At 39.3% G+C, this 20,963-nt stretch overlaps 1 protein-coding gene across 2 annotated transcripts in view; it reads right to left on the bottom strand.

Annotated features, from left to right (window-relative positions):
* LOC141443984 (uncharacterized) overlaps positions 1 to 20,963 on the bottom strand; it is a 127,386-nt gene that overhangs the window by 94,039 nt on the left and 12,384 nt on the right. Inside the window, exon 2 of one of the 2 annotated variants that reach the window (XM_074109429.1) lies at positions 4,136 to 4,411. The exons of the other annotated variant lie outside the window; for it this stretch is intronic. Coding sequence (XP_073965530.1) covers positions 4,136 to 4,411 — 276 coding nt within the window. The remainder of the gene's footprint in view (positions 1 to 4,135; positions 4,412 to 20,963) is intronic. 2 annotated transcript variants of the gene reach the window in all.

Below are 20,963 nucleotides of genomic sequence, written 5' to 3'. Positions count from 1 at the left end.
GGTTCCGAAAGAGTGTGACGTCTCTCGATGAGAGCGGAACATAGATGTCGCTAGTGCTGCTGCAGAAGTAGCGTAGTAGAAATAAGCAACCTGAGATATGAATGCATAGGAAAAAATCGTGTCTAGATTCCTGTCCAGCGGTGGTATAGGTGTTATAGCACGCAGCACGGATTGCTGAGGACCTCGATTCGATTCCCAGCGCTGGTCTCTTTTTCTGGTTTTTCTGTGCATCCATGTCTCAGTTTGTATTTTCGATATGGGAGAAGTGCTTAGTACAGGTAGTGCCACGAGAGTTGGAGTGAATGACACAAAGCTACATGAAGAACTGATTGCATAAGGAGAACTAATGTCAAAATTCTGCCGAGTTAGTAAAGTCCCGTTAATAAATTCCAAACTACTTTTATATAACTCCAAATTACCATAAATTACTGAGAAGATTAAATCGTTCTGTCTGTAGCTAGAGCATTTTTACAATGGCACAATACTTAAATATTGGTTTCACAGATGTCGTGACCTCCGCAAAGTAGGTGAAGGAAAAATAAAAAAAAACTATCTAGCTGCAAAATATGGAACTACTAACGCCACCTATTGAGGAGTAGGAAAAGCAATGTTGATGAGAGGTCCGCTATTGTACGCTAGATGGCGCTGTTTGTTCAGTACATGTAGAGCACACGGTGACCTGGTTTAATCATAACTTGTCTTGTTGAAGTTTGTTTATTACCTTTTTTAAACCAATTTAGATAAAATTTGGCAGGTAATTTAAGACCCTAGGAAGGACAGAATAGTATTTGTTCCGGAAACCCTGAATGGATGAAAAGGGGGCGGAATTTGACTCTGCTTCTATGTTATTTCTAAAATTAGACGTGTCATTTAGAATCTATTAAAAAAAGAACCTCACCAAAGAATACTGCGCGGACAAATGGACTAAGTCACGGGCAAAACCTAGTCTGTATAGAAGCACCTCTTTTGTATAGATGGTGGCGCCACTGTCAAGTGTCCCGTCCCGCAATGAGTTTTTCAATTTTGGTTTAGTTCGTGTATAGACCCATAGATGCCGCTGCCTGTAGATTAGATGGCGCTATCGTTTGTTTGTCGTGGAATAGTCTTATTATTTGCGAAACCATTTCTCGTCCAACCGATTTTGATGAAATTTTCGTGTTTTTGGAACCGTCAGTTACTTAAATAAAGTATCGATGACGGTTTATAAATCTATAAAAATTTAAACAAAACGACGAAAGAGACGTTTGATATTATTATTGGCCAAATCGATGACTCGTTTCGTCCCTGTCCTGTCAACTATCAATGGTATCGTTCGCTAAACTGATTATTGCAGCAATATCGAGTATTGATCTGATCGGTAAATATTACTAATATTAGAACGGGAAACTAGAGCGAGCGAGCCAAAATGCCTATAGTACATTTCCATTACTGTGCTCTCAAACTAGTTACATTCAGTGTTGTCACATACAATTTTGAAAAAACGGTAGAACAGGATACAAAAATTAGTAGAAATTGGTGGAATTTGAAATGGAAAATAGGTAGATCTACCAACTCAAGGTTAATACATTATTAATGATTAAAAATGTTTTAAATTACTTATTCGTGATGTTTAGTTTATCCATATTCTTATTAAATCATCTCAAATGTTCAGTTAGGATCTCCACTTGATTAACGCGTTCCGTTTAAATGAAATTACAAGATAGGCTAAATTCGATAGTAAGTAGCATTTCAGTACACGCGTGGAAAATTGCTTACAATTTTAATATTTTGAAAAATAGGTAGATTTGAGGCCAAGGGTGGTAGATAGGTAGAACGGAGGCGAAATAGGTAGATCTACCAAAAAGTTAGTAGATGTGACAACACTGGTTACATTCAAGGAGTCGTTCATTAATTCCACACCCGTTCAGTTAACCCGTCGGACGCCCTGCGCGCCACAGCGGCGCGTATCTAAGTACTCGTGATTAGTCCATTTTTGTTACTAGTTTCGATCACCCTTTAAGATAGGGTAGGGCAGGGTAGGGTAAGATAGGGTAGGGTAGGGTCCAAATTTACCCAAAAAGGTCGTTGGTCGCGCGACGGGTTAAATTTGGCTGGCTGGTCACTCGGAGGTTGGCGGAGCGCCTTGGCTTCGGTTGGATTGCGCGCTCTGACACATATGAGCAATTCTTGTATATTTTATCATCATCATCATCATCATCAGCCCGAAGACGTCCACTGCTGGACAAAGGCCTCCCCCTTAGAACGCCACAATGAACGACAACTCGCCACTTGCATCCACCGGTTTCCCGCTACTCTCACGATGTCGTCAGTCCACCTGGTGGGAGGCCTGCCAACGCTTCGTCTTCCGGTTCGTGGTCGCCACTCGAGGACTTTTCTCCCCCAACGGTTATCTGTTCTTCGAGCGATGTGGCCTGCCCATTGCCACTATATTTTATATATTTCGGGAATCTTGGAAACGTCTCTAACGATTTCGAAGCATTCGCGAATTTATTTAAAAGATTTAGGGGCTGTTTCACCATACATTGATTAGCGTTAACCGACGGTTAAATGTGATGCCGTCTGCGTCTATACCAACAAAACAAATAGAGACGGCATCACACCTAACCGCCAGTTAACACTAATCAATGGATGGTGAAACAGCCCCTTACTATTCAATTCAAGTGTTTAAATGAATACTTTATATTCTTTCCCTGTAATGTATTAATTTGGGTATTTCTCCACTAATTGGAAAATTTTAACAGTCCCCTGCCAACTTTCTCTTCAAATTATGATGAACAGTAAAATAAAAATGGTTTCCCATCATAAATACAGTATTGTGTATAAATGTATGCACACATGACAATCTTATCAATCCATCCATATACTAGGTTTGTATGTTTGTGTGTTTGTCCGTCGTCGGAGCGACGGATCGACGTGATTTTTGGCATAGAGATAGTTTATGGGCCCGAGAGTGACATAGGCTACTTTTTATCCCGGAAAAATGCACAGTTCCCGAGGGAACAGCGCGCGATAACCGAATACCGCGCGGGCGGAGCCGCGGGCAAAAGCTAGTTATTTTTATATTAATCATAATCTGGCAACAGGGTACTGTTTTTCTACTCTTGGGACAATGTTTGATTAAAAATAGTAGTGAAATAACATGCATATTAATTGAAATACTACATTATTATGATGATGAATGTGTAATCATCTTTTGTTCCCAATAGAGAAATCGTGCTAAATTGCAACACATGACAGATACCTTTCGGTATGCAACAGAGCTTTCGTAAGTTGCGATCGAAGACTATTTCTGTCTTGCGAATTGCGACAATAGCTTTATTCGTAACCAGTTGCGATCGAAGACTATTTCTGTCTTGTACGAAACCAGTTGCGATCAATAACTAATTTCTACTTATTCGTAACCAGTTACGATCGAACACTTCTTCTTTGTACGAAACCTCTCGACCGTTAAAAAAGTCAGCAAAGACTATATACACCTTATTATCCAGGGGACATATGAACTTAAGTCAATATATGTGACTGTTTACTTATTTTGTACAATAAAGAGTTTAGAAAACAGATTTTTTTTTAACTTTCGGAAACCTGGTTTCGAATGAAGAAAAATAATTCTGTTTACTAAACTGGTTACCCATACAGAACATAGAATCTTCTTTTGAAACTCATTCACAACTTTCAATTTCCCAATTTTAATCGACACAGAAACATAGGTAGGTTAAGGTTATGTTTAGTTTACATCGGCCGAGGGCCAAAACTACCCAAGAGTAGCTCCGCGAGAGCGGCGCTCCGTCAACACTGTCTGTCGATTCTAATTGAAAAAAAAAATACTACTGTGAAAATAAGCTTCAGCAAAAAACCAGAAGTCGATCACTGATCCTAGTTTCGTGCAAGAACAAAAAGTGTTCGTTCGTAACTGGTTTCGTATAAGTACAAAATAGTTTTCTTTCGCAACCGGTTTCTAAAAAGACCGAAAAAGTTTTCTCTCGCAACCGGTTACGAAACTCCGGTTACGTACGCGGCCGAAGGGGGCAAATATTATCTGATACTTGTCAAATCTTGGGCTGGGTATCGGATATCGGATATCGGATCGGATAATGTAAAAACGCTCCAAGTATGACAAATCTGAATGGCTACTCACATTCTGTCGATCAACGTCCAACTGAACGTTCTTCTCTTTAACAAACCGGACCTCGCTCCCATCCAGCTTCCTCAATCTCCTCTCCGTCGCGTACTTCTTGAACCGTTTCTGCGTCCCGCTCGCACACAGGTTCTCTGAGCTCATCGGCTTCAATATCGGTTTCGGTTTCAGCACCGGCTTATCCGGCTTCTCGAAGTTCTCCACTAGTTTTCGGAAGCTGGTTTTCTCGGGGGTTGAGGGCCGGGATACGTCGCAAGGTGTGTCGTAGATTTTCTCCTGGAATCAAGGAAAATATTGGTCAGTTAAATACTATTAATATTAAGTATTATTTAAATGGTTGTTATTATATTTTTCATTCATCATGTCAGCCGAAAGACGTCCACTGCTGGACATAGGCCTCCCCCAAGGCTCTCCACTCAGACCGGTCTTGTGCTTTCCGCATCCACCGCGATCCCGCGATCTTAACCAGGTCGCCGCTCCATCTTGTTGGAGGCCTACCGACAGCTCGTCTCCCGGTCCGCGGACGCCATTCGAGAACCTTCTGACCCCATCGGCCATCAGTCCTGCGAGCAATGTGCCCCGCCCACTGCCACTTCAGTTTCGCAATTCTTCGGGCTATGTCGGTAACCTTAGTTCTACTGCGGATATCATCATTTCTGATTCTATCCCGCAGAGAAACCCCGAGCATAGCCCTCTCCATAGCCCTCTGAGTGACTTTGAGCTTATATTTTTTATTCAGAGAGAGGAAAACGAGCAAACGGGTCATCTGATGGTAAATAATCACCTCCGTCCATGAGTACCAACTACTCGAGGAGAGTCATTGGTCCGTTGCCGGCCTTTAAGAGCCGATACTTACCTGCTGAGCTGGCAACGTTGCATTTTTGTTAGTTTTTAATCCCCGACACACAAAAAGGGGTGTTAAAAGTTTGACCGCTATGTGTGTCTGTATGTCTGAGTGTGTCTGTGTGTGTGTGTGTCTGTCTGTGGCACCGTAGCTCTTAAACGGGTGAACCGATTTGAAAGCTCTTTTTTTAATTGAAAGCAGGATTTCTAGCGATGGTTCTTAGACATGTTGGAACTGAATTTTGAAATGACAATGTCGGGCTTTTCAACTTATCTATGTTGACTATTAAATTCAACTATTAAGTCTGACCATGAGTGTAAAAGGACCACATGTCATTTTCATACAAACGCGAAACGAAAGCAATTTCATACTTTCCATACATGAGTATGACAGAGCAAAACAAGCTTAACTCTGCACTTGGACAAATCCGGAACAAAATTACTCGCATACAAATTCTTTACACTATTCAAAATAGCGCCACTTTTAGCCGCAAACTATAACATTGTTCTATTGCACTATGGCAAATCTTAACAAACTTATCCCTGCACTCGGACAAATCCGGAACTAAATTACTCCCATACAAATTCTATTGATTTCCTAACAAAAGCGCCACTTTTAGCCGCAATTACAACTTTGTAACTGAACAAAACTTAAATACATACACCAAAGTTCTTTCACCTTTGACATTAAAGACGATTTTTAAGTAATTTAAGTGAAACAGTCGTGTTTTTTTACAGAACAGCTTTGCGTTTAAACTATTGACACGTGAAGCGTAAACCTATTGATATAAGGTTGACTTTTCGTAGTAAACGTAAAATGTAGAGGCAAATATAACTTTGTAAAAACACAAGACAAACTCGAAAGTGATTTGTATGTGAATTTTAATATTGATGATTTTGTTGTTTGTTCGTTGTACATTTAAGCGGTGATTTGTTAGAAAGTCCATTTTGTATAAATTAGTCTTAAAATATTAGATAGATAGATAGATAGATAAAAAACTTTATTCACAAACATGCCATGACAATGCCAGTTGTCACGGCACAGCCGCGAAAAGGCGCCGACTCAGCATGTGCTGCGACATTGCTCTCACAGCGCTGATATCCTGCCGGAACCAGTAGGAGTTGACGCACTCAGTCACATACAATTTTTACTCAAAGTTACTATAATGTATAATTTAAGGTTCAAATAACAAACAAACATAACAGACATTCTTTGAATATAGGTACCTGATACAAGCAAAAACAAAGACAAAGATTTTCGCAGCCTGGTTGTCAAATAGAACCGACGATACCGGGTAGTACTAAGCATTGACCTGAAGCTTCTGGCAATCCAATAAATATGTTTTAAACCTTTGCATAAACATCTGCCTTGAACGAACTCCTCGAATAGGATAGGAGGGATGTTATTCCAACACTTCGAGGCAAGATACCTAAAACTTCCCCGAAATGCAGCTGTCCTGTGTCTGTACGGGCAGAGTACACAGGCTCTGTTCGTTCGGTATCTAGCTGCCATCGACGACCATTTCAGCTTTTCGTGGAGATACTCAGGTGCACCAGTCCTCACAACATCAAAAAGCAAAGCAGCAAACAACAGTTCAGTTCAGTTAAATATTAGATAGAATGTTTAAAAAAAAAGTTGAGGGTGTAACCTAAATGTCATAATATAAACTAGCTAAAATGGCGCAAACACTAAGTACATTGTTATTAAAACCTCAGACGTATTATGATATGATATTATATTCGCAATCAAATTAAGATTGGTTTTTGGATTGGTATAAAACGATATCTCTTGTCCGGGTGAGCGGTTAGTTCCAATCCAATGGGGTGCTGAAAGTTTCTCGATGAGGGCTACAGCATAGATGTCGCTAGTGTCGCTGCTTAAGTGGCTAAATAAGAAGCAAACAGGCTGAGATATGTGGTGCATAGGAGAAATTCGTGTCTGTGCCGTTGACCAACTGTGGTGTAGCGGTATAGCACGCGGCACGGAATGCCGAGGACCCGGGTTCGATTCCCAGCGCTGGTCTTATTTTTCTGGTTTGTCTGTGCATCTATCTATATTTCAGTTTTACTTTCGATATGGGTTTTACGGGATGACCGTAAAAGTAACAAAATTTGGAGTTATAAAAAATACAAAAAGATTCCAAAAACCAATCTTATAACATATCAATATCTAAAGATATTTAACTAAAACCACAATTTCCATACTTTAGGTCCGGAGTTCTTTAATGCAAATCCGTTCTGTAGTTTTTGCGTGAAATACAAACAAACATCCATCCATACAAACTTTCACGTTTATAATATTAGTAAAAATAGTGTGATCTACTAAGAACAAAGTGGAGACTCGCGCCCACTGTTCAGTAGCTGAAACTGGATACCGACAACCACAACCACAAGTCTAGCTACGGAACCTATGCGGGCCATTGACTCAAGCAAGAATATCGTCTACATAAAAGCGCGGCGTCGCTCGCTTTTTAGGCTGACTGCGCAAGGCAAGACAAATATATCAAATTTACTATAGGTGTCCTGAAATGTTTACAGTTTTAGAGTTTGCGAAATGAAAAGTTGCGAAATGAAACAGGTTGCCAAACGTTACGTTGCGAAAAGGCAGTACTAAAAACATGGAGAGGGCTAGTTTTTCTATCAGCGTGTTTAAAACACAAGCTTTTCACAGTAGCACATAAAAAGTATGAAATAAAAAAAACCCGACAGCTTTAAAAACCTTTCAAATAAAACCGGGAAAGGAAAAATCAAGTCTAATACTCTTGAGCTCTGTGAAGTCCCTAATGGCAGTGATATTCCGGTCGTTTTTTTTTATTCGACTGGTTGGCAAACGAGCAAGTGGGTCTCCTGATGGTAAGAGATCACCACCGCCCATAGACATCCTAGAGGCCAACCTAAAGGCCTAAGATGGGATACCTAAAGTGCCAGTAATTTCACCGGCTGTCTTACTCTCCACGCCGAAACAGAACAGTGCAAGCACTGCTGCTTCACGGCAGGATTAGCGAGCAAAATGGTAGTAGCAATCCGGGCGGACCTTGCACAAGGTCCTACCACCTGCAGCCGTCCGGCCAGGATCGTCTCCGCAGGAAGACTTGAAATTTGGCACGGAATTAGTCTAGATCAGCGTTTCTTAACCTGTGGTCCGCGGACCCCTGGGGGTCCACGAGTATGTGTATGGGGGTCCGCCGTCTTATCTATAGACATTGAATTAATAAAAATTGACCTAAACTTATTCCTGTTTTTTTATAAAAGGGGTCCTTGAAATCATGCTTGATTGTCTAGGGGTCCGCGGACTGAAAAAGGTTAAGAAACGCTGGTCTAGATGCAGTGGCGTCCCTAGGTAACCAAAGGCGCTGGTGCAAAAAATAAACCAGGGCCCCAACTAAGCTATTTAAAATCGTTTGTTATGTATTCGTCGTGTTCCGAATTCGACGTACTCCAGATTTGTCATTTATAGTTTGTAAATCAGTCCGAGGGGCCCCCTAAGCTTGGGGCCCAGGGGCACTGCCCCGTCCAGCCCTCCGATAGCTACTCCACTGTCTGGATGACAAGAAAAAATACAAATACAGTCAGCAAGAAAAGCATTTTTTTTTTTTTTTTTTTAACATAAACTTATTTTAATTCATACATAATATCATCAAAGCTCAAATCGGACTCGCACTTGATCCAGCTTCATTCTTCTCATTACTTTCGATTTCCGAATTATGTAACGTCCAAGCTTACATTACGTTACTGATATGTAATAAAATAATGTAATAAAAGCTATAAAATAATAATCCTGCATGGACTTGGAAAGTTTGGTAAAAGTAAATCGGCACTAAAGTATTCTTAACCGAATCAAGATTGGTGTTTGGAGTCTTTTTGTATTTTTATTTCAACTCCAAATTTTGTTACTTTTACATTCATCCCGTAAAATCCCCCGGATTGCTACCACCATCTTGCTCGCTAATCCTGCCGTGAAGCAGCAGTGCTTGCATTGTTGTGTTTCGGCGTGGAGAGTAAGACAGCCGGTGAAATTACTGGCACTTGAGGTATCCCATCTTAGGCCTCTAGGTTGGCAACGCATCTGCAATACCCCTGGTGTTGCAGATGTTTATGGGCGGTGGTGACATCTTACCATCAGGACACCCACTTGCTCGTTTGCCTTCCAGTCGTATAAAAAAAAAACCATATCGAAAATACAAACTGAAATGTAGACGCACAGAAAAACCAGAAAAAGTGACCAGCGCTGGGAATCGAACCCAGGTCCTCAGCATTCCGTGCTGCGTGCTATACCTCACACCCTGGACAGGAGTACAGACACAAATTTCTCCTATGAACCACCTCCAGCACCATCTCAGCTTGTTTGTTTTCTTATTTAATCACTTAAGCAGCGACACTAGCGACATCTATGTTGTAGCCCTCATCGAGAAACTTTCAACACTCCATTGGAACTAACCGCTCACCCGGACAAGAGATGTCGCTATTAAGCAATCAAATTGAGATCTTAATATAGCACGCAGCACGGAATGCTGAGTACTTGGGTTCGATTCCCAGCACTAGTATCTTTTTCTGGTTGCTCTGTGAATCGATATTCTTAACCGACTTCAAAAAGAAGAGGTTCTAAATAAGACTGTATCAATTTACAAACAACAAACATATATCATGGGACAATTGATACCAATTGACCTAGTCCCAAAGCTGTGGTGGCCTAGTGGTTTGACCTGTCGCCTGTCAAGCAGAGGGTCTGGGTGCGAACCCCGGCTCGCACCTCTGAGTTTTTCGAAATTCATGTGCGGAGTTACGTTTCAAATTTACCACGAGCTTTGCGGTGAAGAAAAACATCGTGAGGAAACCTGCACAAACCTGCGAAACGATTCAATGGTGCGTGCGAAGTTCCCAATCCGCACTGGGCCGCGTGGGAACTATGGCCCAAGCCCTCTTGTTCTGAGAGGAGGCCTGTGCCCAGCAGTGGGACGTATATAGGCTGGGATGAGACAATCGATAAACATATTTAATTTATATCTAGATAAATACATATAAAACATAAAAGACCCGAGAGCAAACATTCGTATTATTCACACAATTTTTTATTTTTATTCGACTGGATGGCAAACGAGCAAGTGGGTGTCCTGATGGTAAGAGATCACCACCGCCCATAAACATCTGCAACACCAGCGTTGCAGACGCGTTGCCAACCTAGAGGCCTAAGATGGGATACCTCAAGTGCCAGTAATTTCACCGGCTGTCTTACTCTCCACGCCGAAACAACAGTGTAAGCACTGCTGCTTCACGGCAGGATTAGCGAGCAAGATGGTGGTAGCAATCCGGACGGACCTTGCACAAGGTCCTACCACCCTAAAAAGTACAAGCAGAAATAGAAGTATATGAGCAGCAGTGTTCCTCTAAATCAGTGATTCCCAAAGTGGTCCAGGTGGACCCCCAGGGGTCCACGGGAGACTTGCTGGGGGTCTACGTAGGCGTGAACAAAAAATGGGGGTCCATAAGATGTTAATGGGGGTCCACGAAAATTTATCTGCTTTTGATAGTAAAGAGCCAAAATGTAAGCATAGTTTTTATAAGGGCCTACCTACATTGTTTTAAGTACCTAACCAAGCAGATAATATTTTAATAGGGCAAGCGACTGGACAGAACTCAGAAGCGACACAATTTTTATTTTTTGGCGACTTTAAGAATGTGGTAGAAATGTGTGCAGGGGGTCCACCGAAACCAGTAAAATTTTGAAAGTGGTCCACGAGAAAAATAAGTTTGGGAACTACTGCTCTAAATGATCTAAACATTCTTATTACCTTGACAGTAGTCATATGCTCATCAACCCCCGACGCAAAAAGAGGGGTGTCATAAGTTTGTCCGTTATGTGTGTCTATCTGTGGTACCGTAGCTCTTAAACGAGTGGACCGATTTGAATGCGGTTTATTTATTTGCAAGCAGGTTTTCTACGGTTCTTAGACATGTTTCAAAATCAGTATACCCGTTTTTGCGATATTGAACTTTGAAGTGACAAAGTCGGGGGTTTTCCAACTTTATGATGGTTAGGTTATACGGTAAGATTTTATGCAACGGTGAATGCACTTCCCGTCGTGGGACGGTAGAAAGCGAAACTGACTGTACAGGTTCAGTTTCCGTAGCCTTTAAAGGGGTACTCGCTCGCACGCAATATTTGTCTCTAATAGTACATTGTGTCTTAAGGGCGGTAAATAAGGAATTACGAACGAGAGTCTATTAGAAGCCCGAAGTCGTAGACTGAGGGCTTTAATGAGTCGGTGTTCGTAATTCTAGTACCGCCCGTGCGACATACAATGTTTTTCATCACATTTGCGAGTAAAATTGTATATTTGTAAAAGAAAGCTAATATTTTTTCAAAAATTGCCGATACCGCTGTCTGCGCTCTTGGCGTGTCAGACACAGTGTCAGAGGGACCGCACGGCACAAACTTCGAGTTTCGAGTTTCGTAGTAGCCCTGCTGATGCGTCACGACACAACTCGACAGACAATGTGAATACGGCTTTAGTCACACTTACGCTCACAGCCGCAGGTCCTTTATTTTTCATTTCGAAAATATTTTTTAACAAAACTTCTTTGTCATTCTAGGCGCAAGGGTTCCGCAGCCGTTACGAAAAAAATCAAGTAATATTTTGTTAAATTAAATATCTTACAATTTTTCATAATCATAATATATTTATTGTGATAACGGGTACAAAATAAAGTTATATAGATAATTCTGAACATATTATGACCGTAATCTACCACATGCGTGGTGTACAATATTTATGGTATTTTTTATAATATAAAGAGATGCAATAGCTATCAAATATCATATGTCAAAAAATTTAAACACACGGAAAAAATTAAATATGCTGTCAGTTTATTAAAAATAAACAGTGTCAAAAATAACATTATATTATATTAATTATATTACATGTACCTATTATATTATAGTTATTGAAAACATATAATAGAGACAAATCACATTAATTATCGGCATAGTTGCTACATTATATCCGTGCAAAACTACAGCGTTCTAGCACTGATAAGGTCTGAGCAAAGCCGCGGACGGACAGACAGACAGACATGGCGAAACTACAACGGTTCCTTTTGTGCCATTTTGGCTACGGAACCCTAGAATGGGATGACATCATGCTTACTATACAAGCAAACGTAGTGAGATAATATGAGAACAATAGACCAGATTATTTAGATATAGATATAGTTTTGAGATTATCATTGTTACATCATCAGGTGTACGTTTGTACATCCCGTAGTGACCTAATTAATAAGGTTTTGTTAATAATTTCAAGTTTAACACGAGCTTTTATTGCAGACTGTACTATTTGTTGACTTTACTTCCATTGTCGTCCGAACCATATATCAAGAAGAACCATGTACCAAGTTTCAAGTCGATGCCATTAACCGTTGAGGAGTTCCCTCTTGCGGAGACGATCCTGGCCGGAGTACCAGGAACCAGGATGTCACTACCAGATCATTGTATGGTCACCAGATTTACATATGTATGCCAAATTTTAAGCTACTGGAAGTGCGTCAAATTGAACTTGCAAGATTTGACCCGCACATGGCTCAGACCTGAAATATCCGTTTTCCTAAAATGTATTTTTCGCAAAATGTCTGCTTTTCAGAATGTCAACACGTCTTTTGCATAATGTCAGCTTCTCAAAATGTCAGCTATTTAAAATTGCCTGTCTCAGTTTTTGTATAATGTTCGCTTTTCAGAAAAGTCTTATTCCCAAAATGTCTCCAATCATGGTCTTCAAATTTCATCTAAACGTCATTATTCATTAAAGTGATCTTGAATGCCAGTAATTTTATATTAGTTATAGATATTTATGTTATCAAAGAGTAAGTATGCAAACAATAAACTTAAACCTTTACATTTAGAACATTGATTTGAAAATAAAGCCGACATTATGGGAACACAAACATAACAAGACTATAGCCTATTTAAAAAAGTGAACATAACGGGAAAGCAGAAATTATGGTAATGCTAATATTATAGGAATGTAAACATTATGAATAGACGACTTCCTGAGATTGTACACATTTTAAATAGCAGACATTTTGAGAAAGTTGACAAAATAGAAGTGCTAACATTGTGAAAAGGCAGACGTTTTGAGAATTGTACATTTTAGGAAAACAGACATTTCAGGCCTGAGCCCAGCACATGCATATTTACATATATATGTCGGCGGCCGATCGTAAAATCTGCTAGATCACGAAATTCCTAGGCATATCGTGAAATGGCGCCATTTCATGATATGCCTAAAATTTGGCCAGGCATATCACGATGTGCCTGAGAAACAATACGGCAGATCGATGAGAGCAACGCATTCGTCGATATTTCTAGCTCTATACCGGGCACATCGTGATATGCCGAAAAAAGAAACATTTTGGTACTACGAGAGAAGCGAGAAGTGGTTAGTAAATCACTTCTCCCTTTGTCTATGGTTTTAATTTCTTAATTTCTTCTTTTTTTTTAATTTTTTTTTCTCCGTCTGACTAGGGCAAAGGAACTGGCTCATGCATACATGTTTATTTAACGTTTGGGCTCCACAGAAAACCAGCGTTACTGCACATAATGTGCGGCAACACATGCTGAGTGGAGACCCTTTTTGGTATCCTGCTGTGTCACCTAGTAACATAGTTTTAGTGCTAGTTCTAGTCTTAGCTTTAGGTGGTACATTTTTGGAGCCAAAATAAACTTTTCTTTCTTTCTTTCTTTCTTTCTTTCTAAATATGAATTGTGACCACAACGCACGAGCCGAGCGAGCGAAGCGAGCGTGCAGCGGCCGGCGAAGTGCCAGAAGCGACATGGCGGCGTTTCACGATATGCCTAGGAATTTCGTGATCTGCCTAAACTGGCCAAATCATGAAATGGCAGCGTCTCATGATATGCCAAGGAATTTCATGATCTGCCTAAACGTCACTAGGCAAATCGGTGAGTTTTGAAGGATATGGCGGAAGGATATGGAGATATGGCTAAAGCCAATTCATGAAATGGGGCCATTTCACGATATGCCTACGAATTTCGTGATCTGTCGGATTTTACGATCGGCCGCCGACATATAGATTATTCATTACGCTTCATCGGTTACATCCGCCCACTACACTTTCTCTACCCTCCTACACGTAAACGCAATTATGGCAAACAATAGATTGCTTTCGCTTGTGTGTGATGTATAATTAATACACGCTAAGCTAAGATACTAAGTTTAACATAACGAATCCAGAATTATTGTCAGTTAGTTCGGCGAGTCCAGGAGAATCCTGCAAAGATTCTGCGAACTATGTTCTCACCCGACTGCCCGAAAGAGAGTTGTTTCGAGAGTATCATTGGATTCGTCAACTATCGGAGTGACATAAGGTATATTTCAATATGGCGTCCACGAAAAAAATATGGAGGGGGAATTGACACAATATTTTTCACTTTTCATGCTCGTAAAGTTCGTGTTTATGCTGGATCTAGGCGACATAAAAAGACTTTTTATGCTCTAGTGCATAAAGTAAAATCTTCGTCTAAGACCAATGTAATCAGGTGTCAACAAACAAAAATGTTTCTACATATTTTTTATTAATTTATATAAAACTAAAAATCAATCAAATCAATCGAAATAAATCAGTAAAACTAAAAAAAATATAATCCTACTAATATTATAAATGTGAAAGTTTGTGAGTGAGTGAGTGAGTGAGTATGTTTGTTACTTTTTCACGCTTAAACGGCTGGACAGATTTGGATGAAATTTGGCGGAAAGTTAGTTTATAACCTGGATTAAAACATAGGATACTTTTTATCCCGATATTCTCACGGGATAGGGATAAAATCTTGAAATAACAACCGCTAGGCTTAGAGTCATGAAATTTGGTATGTAGGTAGTTGGACGTCTGGAATAAAACATAGATGACTTTTTGACCCGATATTCCCACGGGATACCTAGGGATAAAATCTTGAAATAACAACCGCTGGGCTTTGAGCCATGAAATTTAGTATGTAGGTAGCTGGACCTTTGAAATAACACATAGGCTACTTTTTATTCCGATATTCCCACGGGATAGGGATAAAATCTCGAAATAACAACCGCTGGGCTTAGAGTCATGAAATTTGGTATGTAGGTAGTTGGACGTCTGGAATAACACATAGGCTACTATTTATTTCGATATTCCCACGGGATAGGGATAAAATCTCGAAATAATAACCGCTGGGCTTAGAGTCATGAAATTTGGTATGTAGGTAACTGGACATCTGGAATAACACTTAAGTGACTTTTTGACCCGATATTCCCACGGGATAACTAGGGATAAAATCTCGAAATAACAACCACTGGGCTTAGAGCCATGAAATTTAGTATGTAGGTAGCTGGACCTGTGGAATAACACATAGGCTACTTTTTATTCCGATATTCCCACGGGATAGGGATAAAATCTCGAAATAACAACCGCTGGGCTTATAGGCATGAAATTTGGTATGTAGGTAGCCGGACGTCTGGAATAACACATACGCTACTTTTTATCCCGATATTTCCACGGGATAGTTTTGTAACTAAGGGACCCCATACATCCGTGTATTATTATTATTATTATTTTGTAATTTTTTCTTTAATTGTATACTTACTGTAGTTTTTAAGTATTTTATTTGTAATTATTTTATTTTGAAAAAAATTACTTTCTGCCAAGCTTCTTGCGGCGCATTCTTCTTGGCAATGATGGTCTTTCCGAAAGCGCTGGTATTTTAAAAACTGACGTGTAAAAGTGCCCATTGCCACCTATTTACTGAATAAATGATTTGAATTTGAATTTGGATAAGGAAAAATTTTGAAATTTTAGCACTGGGTTTAGAGTCTTGAATTTTGTACAGTTATTCACAACACAACCTCAATGAAGACCACGATATAAATTTTGGAAATTTCCAGGGGAATTTTGTAAAATCCCGAAAATTTCAATTGCAACTACCAGACCGAATAGTTTACGCGTGCGAAGCCGCGGGTAAAAGCTAGTTATATCATAATGCATGAAAAATAAAAGGTACATAGAAAGGGAACAATTGTTTACACTGTTGCTATTTCATTTCCTCGCAATCGAAGTGATAAGCGGAGTGTGAAACTCGATCATTAAACCCATTTTCCCCTCGACGTGTCTATTTACCCTCGCCGGACCGGCTCGGGTGGCTACATGAACGTCTTGGGTAAAATGGCTCATTTTATTCTCTCGTTGCATATTGTACTGCAACAATATGGTTATCAAACAAAAGAAAGGTAACAATTATCTCATTCTAACTGTATTAATGTTAAAATATTTTTAAACTACTATTTTGACAGAAATATTATAAAAAGTATAAAATCAAAAAAAAAATACTAATTTACTTCAACACTCGGGACTCATTCCTAGGATTTTTTGAGACTATTGAACTTTAAGTTACTTAACAGAATTCCAGACTACTAGACTTATTTTTTTTATTTTTAAAGCAGTCTTATTTTGATATTTTTATTTATTATTTTTACATACACTGCGTAGTAAGTTTTTTGTACTGATTTATGGTGTGCAATAAAGAATTTTTGTAGTGTTGTATTGTGTTGTCGTCTCGATTTAGTGTTGTGAAAAACGCTCATTTCGAGGCTTAAATACTCGAACCCTAAAGACTCTCGAGGCTTAACGACTCAAAGGCCGCAAAGACGGTATCTTGCATCCATACGCATAAAATAAGCCAATTTAATTGTCAAATATAGTCGAGTCTTCAAGACTCTGGAGTCTTAAGGGTTCGAGTCTTTAAGCCTCGAAAATGAGCGTTATTCACAACTGTATCTCGATTACATCGACTTCCCATATTTGTGGCAACCCTAACTTAAGCACGGTTCTACATACCGCTGTAGATCCACTCATTGCATGGAGTGACGCAGCACTGTCAGTGATTGGGCTGCAAGGAATCTCAGCCATGTTATTTCCGTTAACATGCAACGCATGCGCACGCCAGTTGCATCGTTAATTATGTAAACAAATAATGCAATTGTGCCGTTATTTAAGACACTTCTGTCCGTCCTAGGCTTGTTACAATATTATTGGACAGCAAAGGAATGAGAAGCCACCGAAGTCAGATTTTTCAAGCTTTTATTTAACTTGTTTATTTTATTTTTTATTTATTTATTAGGACCTTCAACAACAAGTACACTTTTTATTTAAGTTGCCCTTTCGTTTATTTATTTATTGAGTTAAAATTTGCAAGTTAAATTTGACCAACTTCCAGCAGTCAGATTGACTTGAAATTTGGAATACTTATGTATATCGCGTGACAATGCAATAATATTGTAGTGACTTCCTGGTAGTCCGGCCAGGATCGTCTCCGCAGGACGGAACTCTTCAACGGTTAATGGCATCGACTTGAAAGTTGGTATTCAAATGTAGTTAGGGTGGCAATACAAGTGGATCTGACGAGAGGGATCAAAGTGCAACTTTTCTGTTCAAGGCTTTTTATAAGTGTTTTTTGCAAATGCAATTTTTTAAAGTTGATAAATGTAAAACAAATTTTTTTTTTTTTATATTTTTTTCAAGTTTCTTAATGCTCGGTGTGAAAAGTTGTATGAGCCACTCGGGAGCAAAATTATTTCCATCTTGGGCGTTAACACTTGAATCCCTCATTACGCTCAGGATTCTACCTTAGAATCCCTCGCTACATTCTGGATTCAATGTACCACCCTCGGCAGAAACGTATTACATAATTTTGTTTATTGGCCTTTTTGGAGCTCTATCGTGTTAACAAGTAACTTAGTTTTATTGTTAGTTTAAGGGCCTGTTTCACCACTTTAAGTGACGGATATCAGTGATGCCGTCTCTGTTTGTTTTGCCCGAATAAACAAAGACGGCAATACTTTTATCCGACACTTAAAAGTTAGTCGACAGGTGGTGAAACAGGCGATAAGTGTTTTAGTCCAATTACTGTAAGCTGGTGCTATTGATTGATAAATCTCTCTCTCTCTCTCTTTCCTTCTTTCTTTCTATGAATTAATTGTGCAACCCTGCACGTGTAACCCTGGTGTTAAGTATAAATTACAAATACCAACGCAAAAACCTATGCAACACGCAAACTCATTGTAAATAAGGAAATCAGTCGCAGATAACCTTTGCTATCGGACAGACGATATCATTGACACTTGGGCACTTCAATGAAATTAAAGTCTAGATCTAAATTCCTTAACAGAAATATGGAAAGCATTTTTAGAAGTGCTTGCCGCGTTTTATCCAGGGATGTTACGGTGCTCCGATTCCGTTTCCGTTAAGTCGGAACTTCCGTTTGATATTAAACATCCGTTTCGGATCCGGTTCCGTTACTTTTGAAACGGAAGTTATATCGGATGTCAATGCTTACCGCGGCGACTGGACATGAGCGGCGCACATCAAAAACATGCAGAGGGCTAATTATGTGACGTTTTTGACACTCGCGATCTCAATCTAATGACAGTATTTATATGCGAAATATATCATTTGATTGTGATCGCGAGAACCCTCAGGTTTTCGTTTCAAAGTCCCTCCTCGGTCCCATGTCATGCGCTTGCACCTTGCGACCCTTTTGTTTGGTGTACTGCGGCAAAAGACGCCTTCGTACCTTTTTGAAATAATCACATGGTCAAAAAGTGTGGGTAGATCTAAGGCTGTTGTGCCGCCGCACAGGACGGCGACGTTTCGGGGCAGTTTCAGATTTGCAGCGTCTAAGTGCTGGAATGATATTCCCCCTCCCATCCTCGGAGTGACTAGCAGGTACACCTTTGGGCGAAAGCTTAAAGGCTATTTGTTGGCATTTCAAAAATCTTAATTCCTCTCCTATCCAGCACTATTTCACACAACTGATTTTTTGTTTCGTTTTCTTTAATTTAATTTTTCTTTTTAGCCCGCGTTAGGGTGTATACTTGGCAAGTTATTAAATTTATTTTCATGTTTTTAAAGTCACACAATAAATTAGTTTTATAGTTTACAAATTATCTATTTATTTATGTAGGTAGTCTTATGTAGTTAATGGTGTGTAGTATGTCTTTATAACGGTCCGCGGGTTGCCGACGGTGCTGGCTGAAAATCAGCGCTGGGGCTGAGTCAGCGACCGATTCACAACTGCAATGACACACCTATTCTACACCTCGCCGTAAATACACAATTTTGCTCCCTTGTGACACAAATAACTATTTATGGTCAGGTTAGGTTATTTTTGTACTGTGCCGGAAGTGCGGTAACCCTTTGTAACAACGCTCCGGAGTTCCGTAGGACAACCGCAATTACGTTACGTGTTCTTTAACAATAGATGAACTAATAATCGTCGGATTAGAAAACCAATTGCACGAGGCGCGGCGCAATTTACTAAAGAAAGCGTGTAGAAGCATATTTTTAACCTCCGACGCAAAAAGAGGGGTGTTATAAGTTTGACCGCTATTTGTGTCTGTCTGTGGCACCGTAGCTCTTAAACGGGTGGACCGATTTGAATGCGGGTTTTTTTAATTGAACGCACTTAGACAGTTCTTAGACATGTTTTATCAAAATCGGTTCAGCCGTTTTTGAGATGTTCAACTTCGAAGTGACAATGTCGGGGGCTTTCCAACTTTTGTTGGTTAGGTTATAACAGATGGACGATACCATTATCGCGGGTGCATTTTGACAGATGTCATCATCAGAATCGTCTAGGCCTATACTTTAAATAAGTAACTCAGGAGACGTTACCATGGCAATAATGAAATATAAAAATAAATCGTAAAATAAACACATTATAATATAGTGCAATTAAATTATCATAAATCTTTATAATTATAGTGGCCGCAGTTCACAGGTGACGCGATACATATAAGATTTATCTAAATGCGCATCCTCTTTGATATTAGTGTTTTGGCAGACTACTGACAACTTTTTCGTAACTTAATATAAAAAAATGAGTAATTTTGTCACTTTTGATAAAGGGCGTTATCATTATTTTTGTTATAATTGAACTGAATCATTAAAATTCATGGAGTCGTCATATGCTAAAAAACAATTTTTGAAGTCAAAGTCAAAGTTATGTAATATTTTACTTTTTATTTACTTACATATTCAATACAATATAATACAAATTGTTATTAAATATAATGACCCGGATAACTCACGTCTTAAATCGAAGACGAAGACGAAGGGCTACGGATTAGCCCGACACATGTCGAGCTAAACTCGATTTAAGACGTGAGTTATCCGGGTCATTATATTTAATATGAGTGAATCTCACGGTAGTTTCATGTTCAAAAATACAATTGTTATTTGTATATACACTAAAAACACACTTCTGTTAGTAATCAAAATAAACTAAAACAATTACTTTGTGTGACAGCAACAAAAACGTCTTCTACGATTGTCTAATATTATCTTAAGCTTAGGGGTCCTTGCGGATACACTTCGACCCGTAGGGATCTTTTGTGTAAATTGTCTAATATTACTCTTAACTTTTAGATCTAAAGCATAACTACATGGGTGTTTCAAATTTTAGGTCCCAAGTATGTTTGAAAGTAAAGTAAATACCCATTATGCGTCTAAGATTCCTACCGCAGCGAACAAAAGAGCCGATGATCTTGAAACGGCTGAACCGATTTTGATAAAACATGTCTAAGAACCATCGCTGGAAAACCTGCTTTCAAATAAATAAAAAAAGCATTCAAATCGGTCCACCCGTTTAAGAGCTACGGTGCCACAGACAGACACATAGCGGTCAAACTTATAACACCCCTCTTTTAGCGTCGGGGGTTATTAAAATGTAAAATATTACATAACTTTGACTTTGACTTCGAAAATTTTTTTTTAGCATAATGACGACTCCATGAATTATAGAGCATCCAAAAGTCCCAAGCCTAGTTATGATAATGACAAATGATAATTCTGACCAAATTCCATAAGTATGCGAGCCGGAAGGAAGGGCAGTGTTAGGTGGAATAAATGTATATTTTAGTGTTTTTTTTGTTACAATATATAATTTTTAATTCTT

This window comes from Choristoneura fumiferana, chromosome 28, assembly GCF_025370935.1.
Source record: "Choristoneura fumiferana chromosome 28, NRCan_CFum_1, whole genome shotgun sequence".
In the NCBI taxonomy this organism is placed as follows: Eukaryota; Metazoa; Arthropoda; class Insecta; order Lepidoptera; family Tortricidae; genus Choristoneura; species Choristoneura fumiferana.
This window is presented reverse-complemented; position numbering and strand designations above follow the sequence as displayed.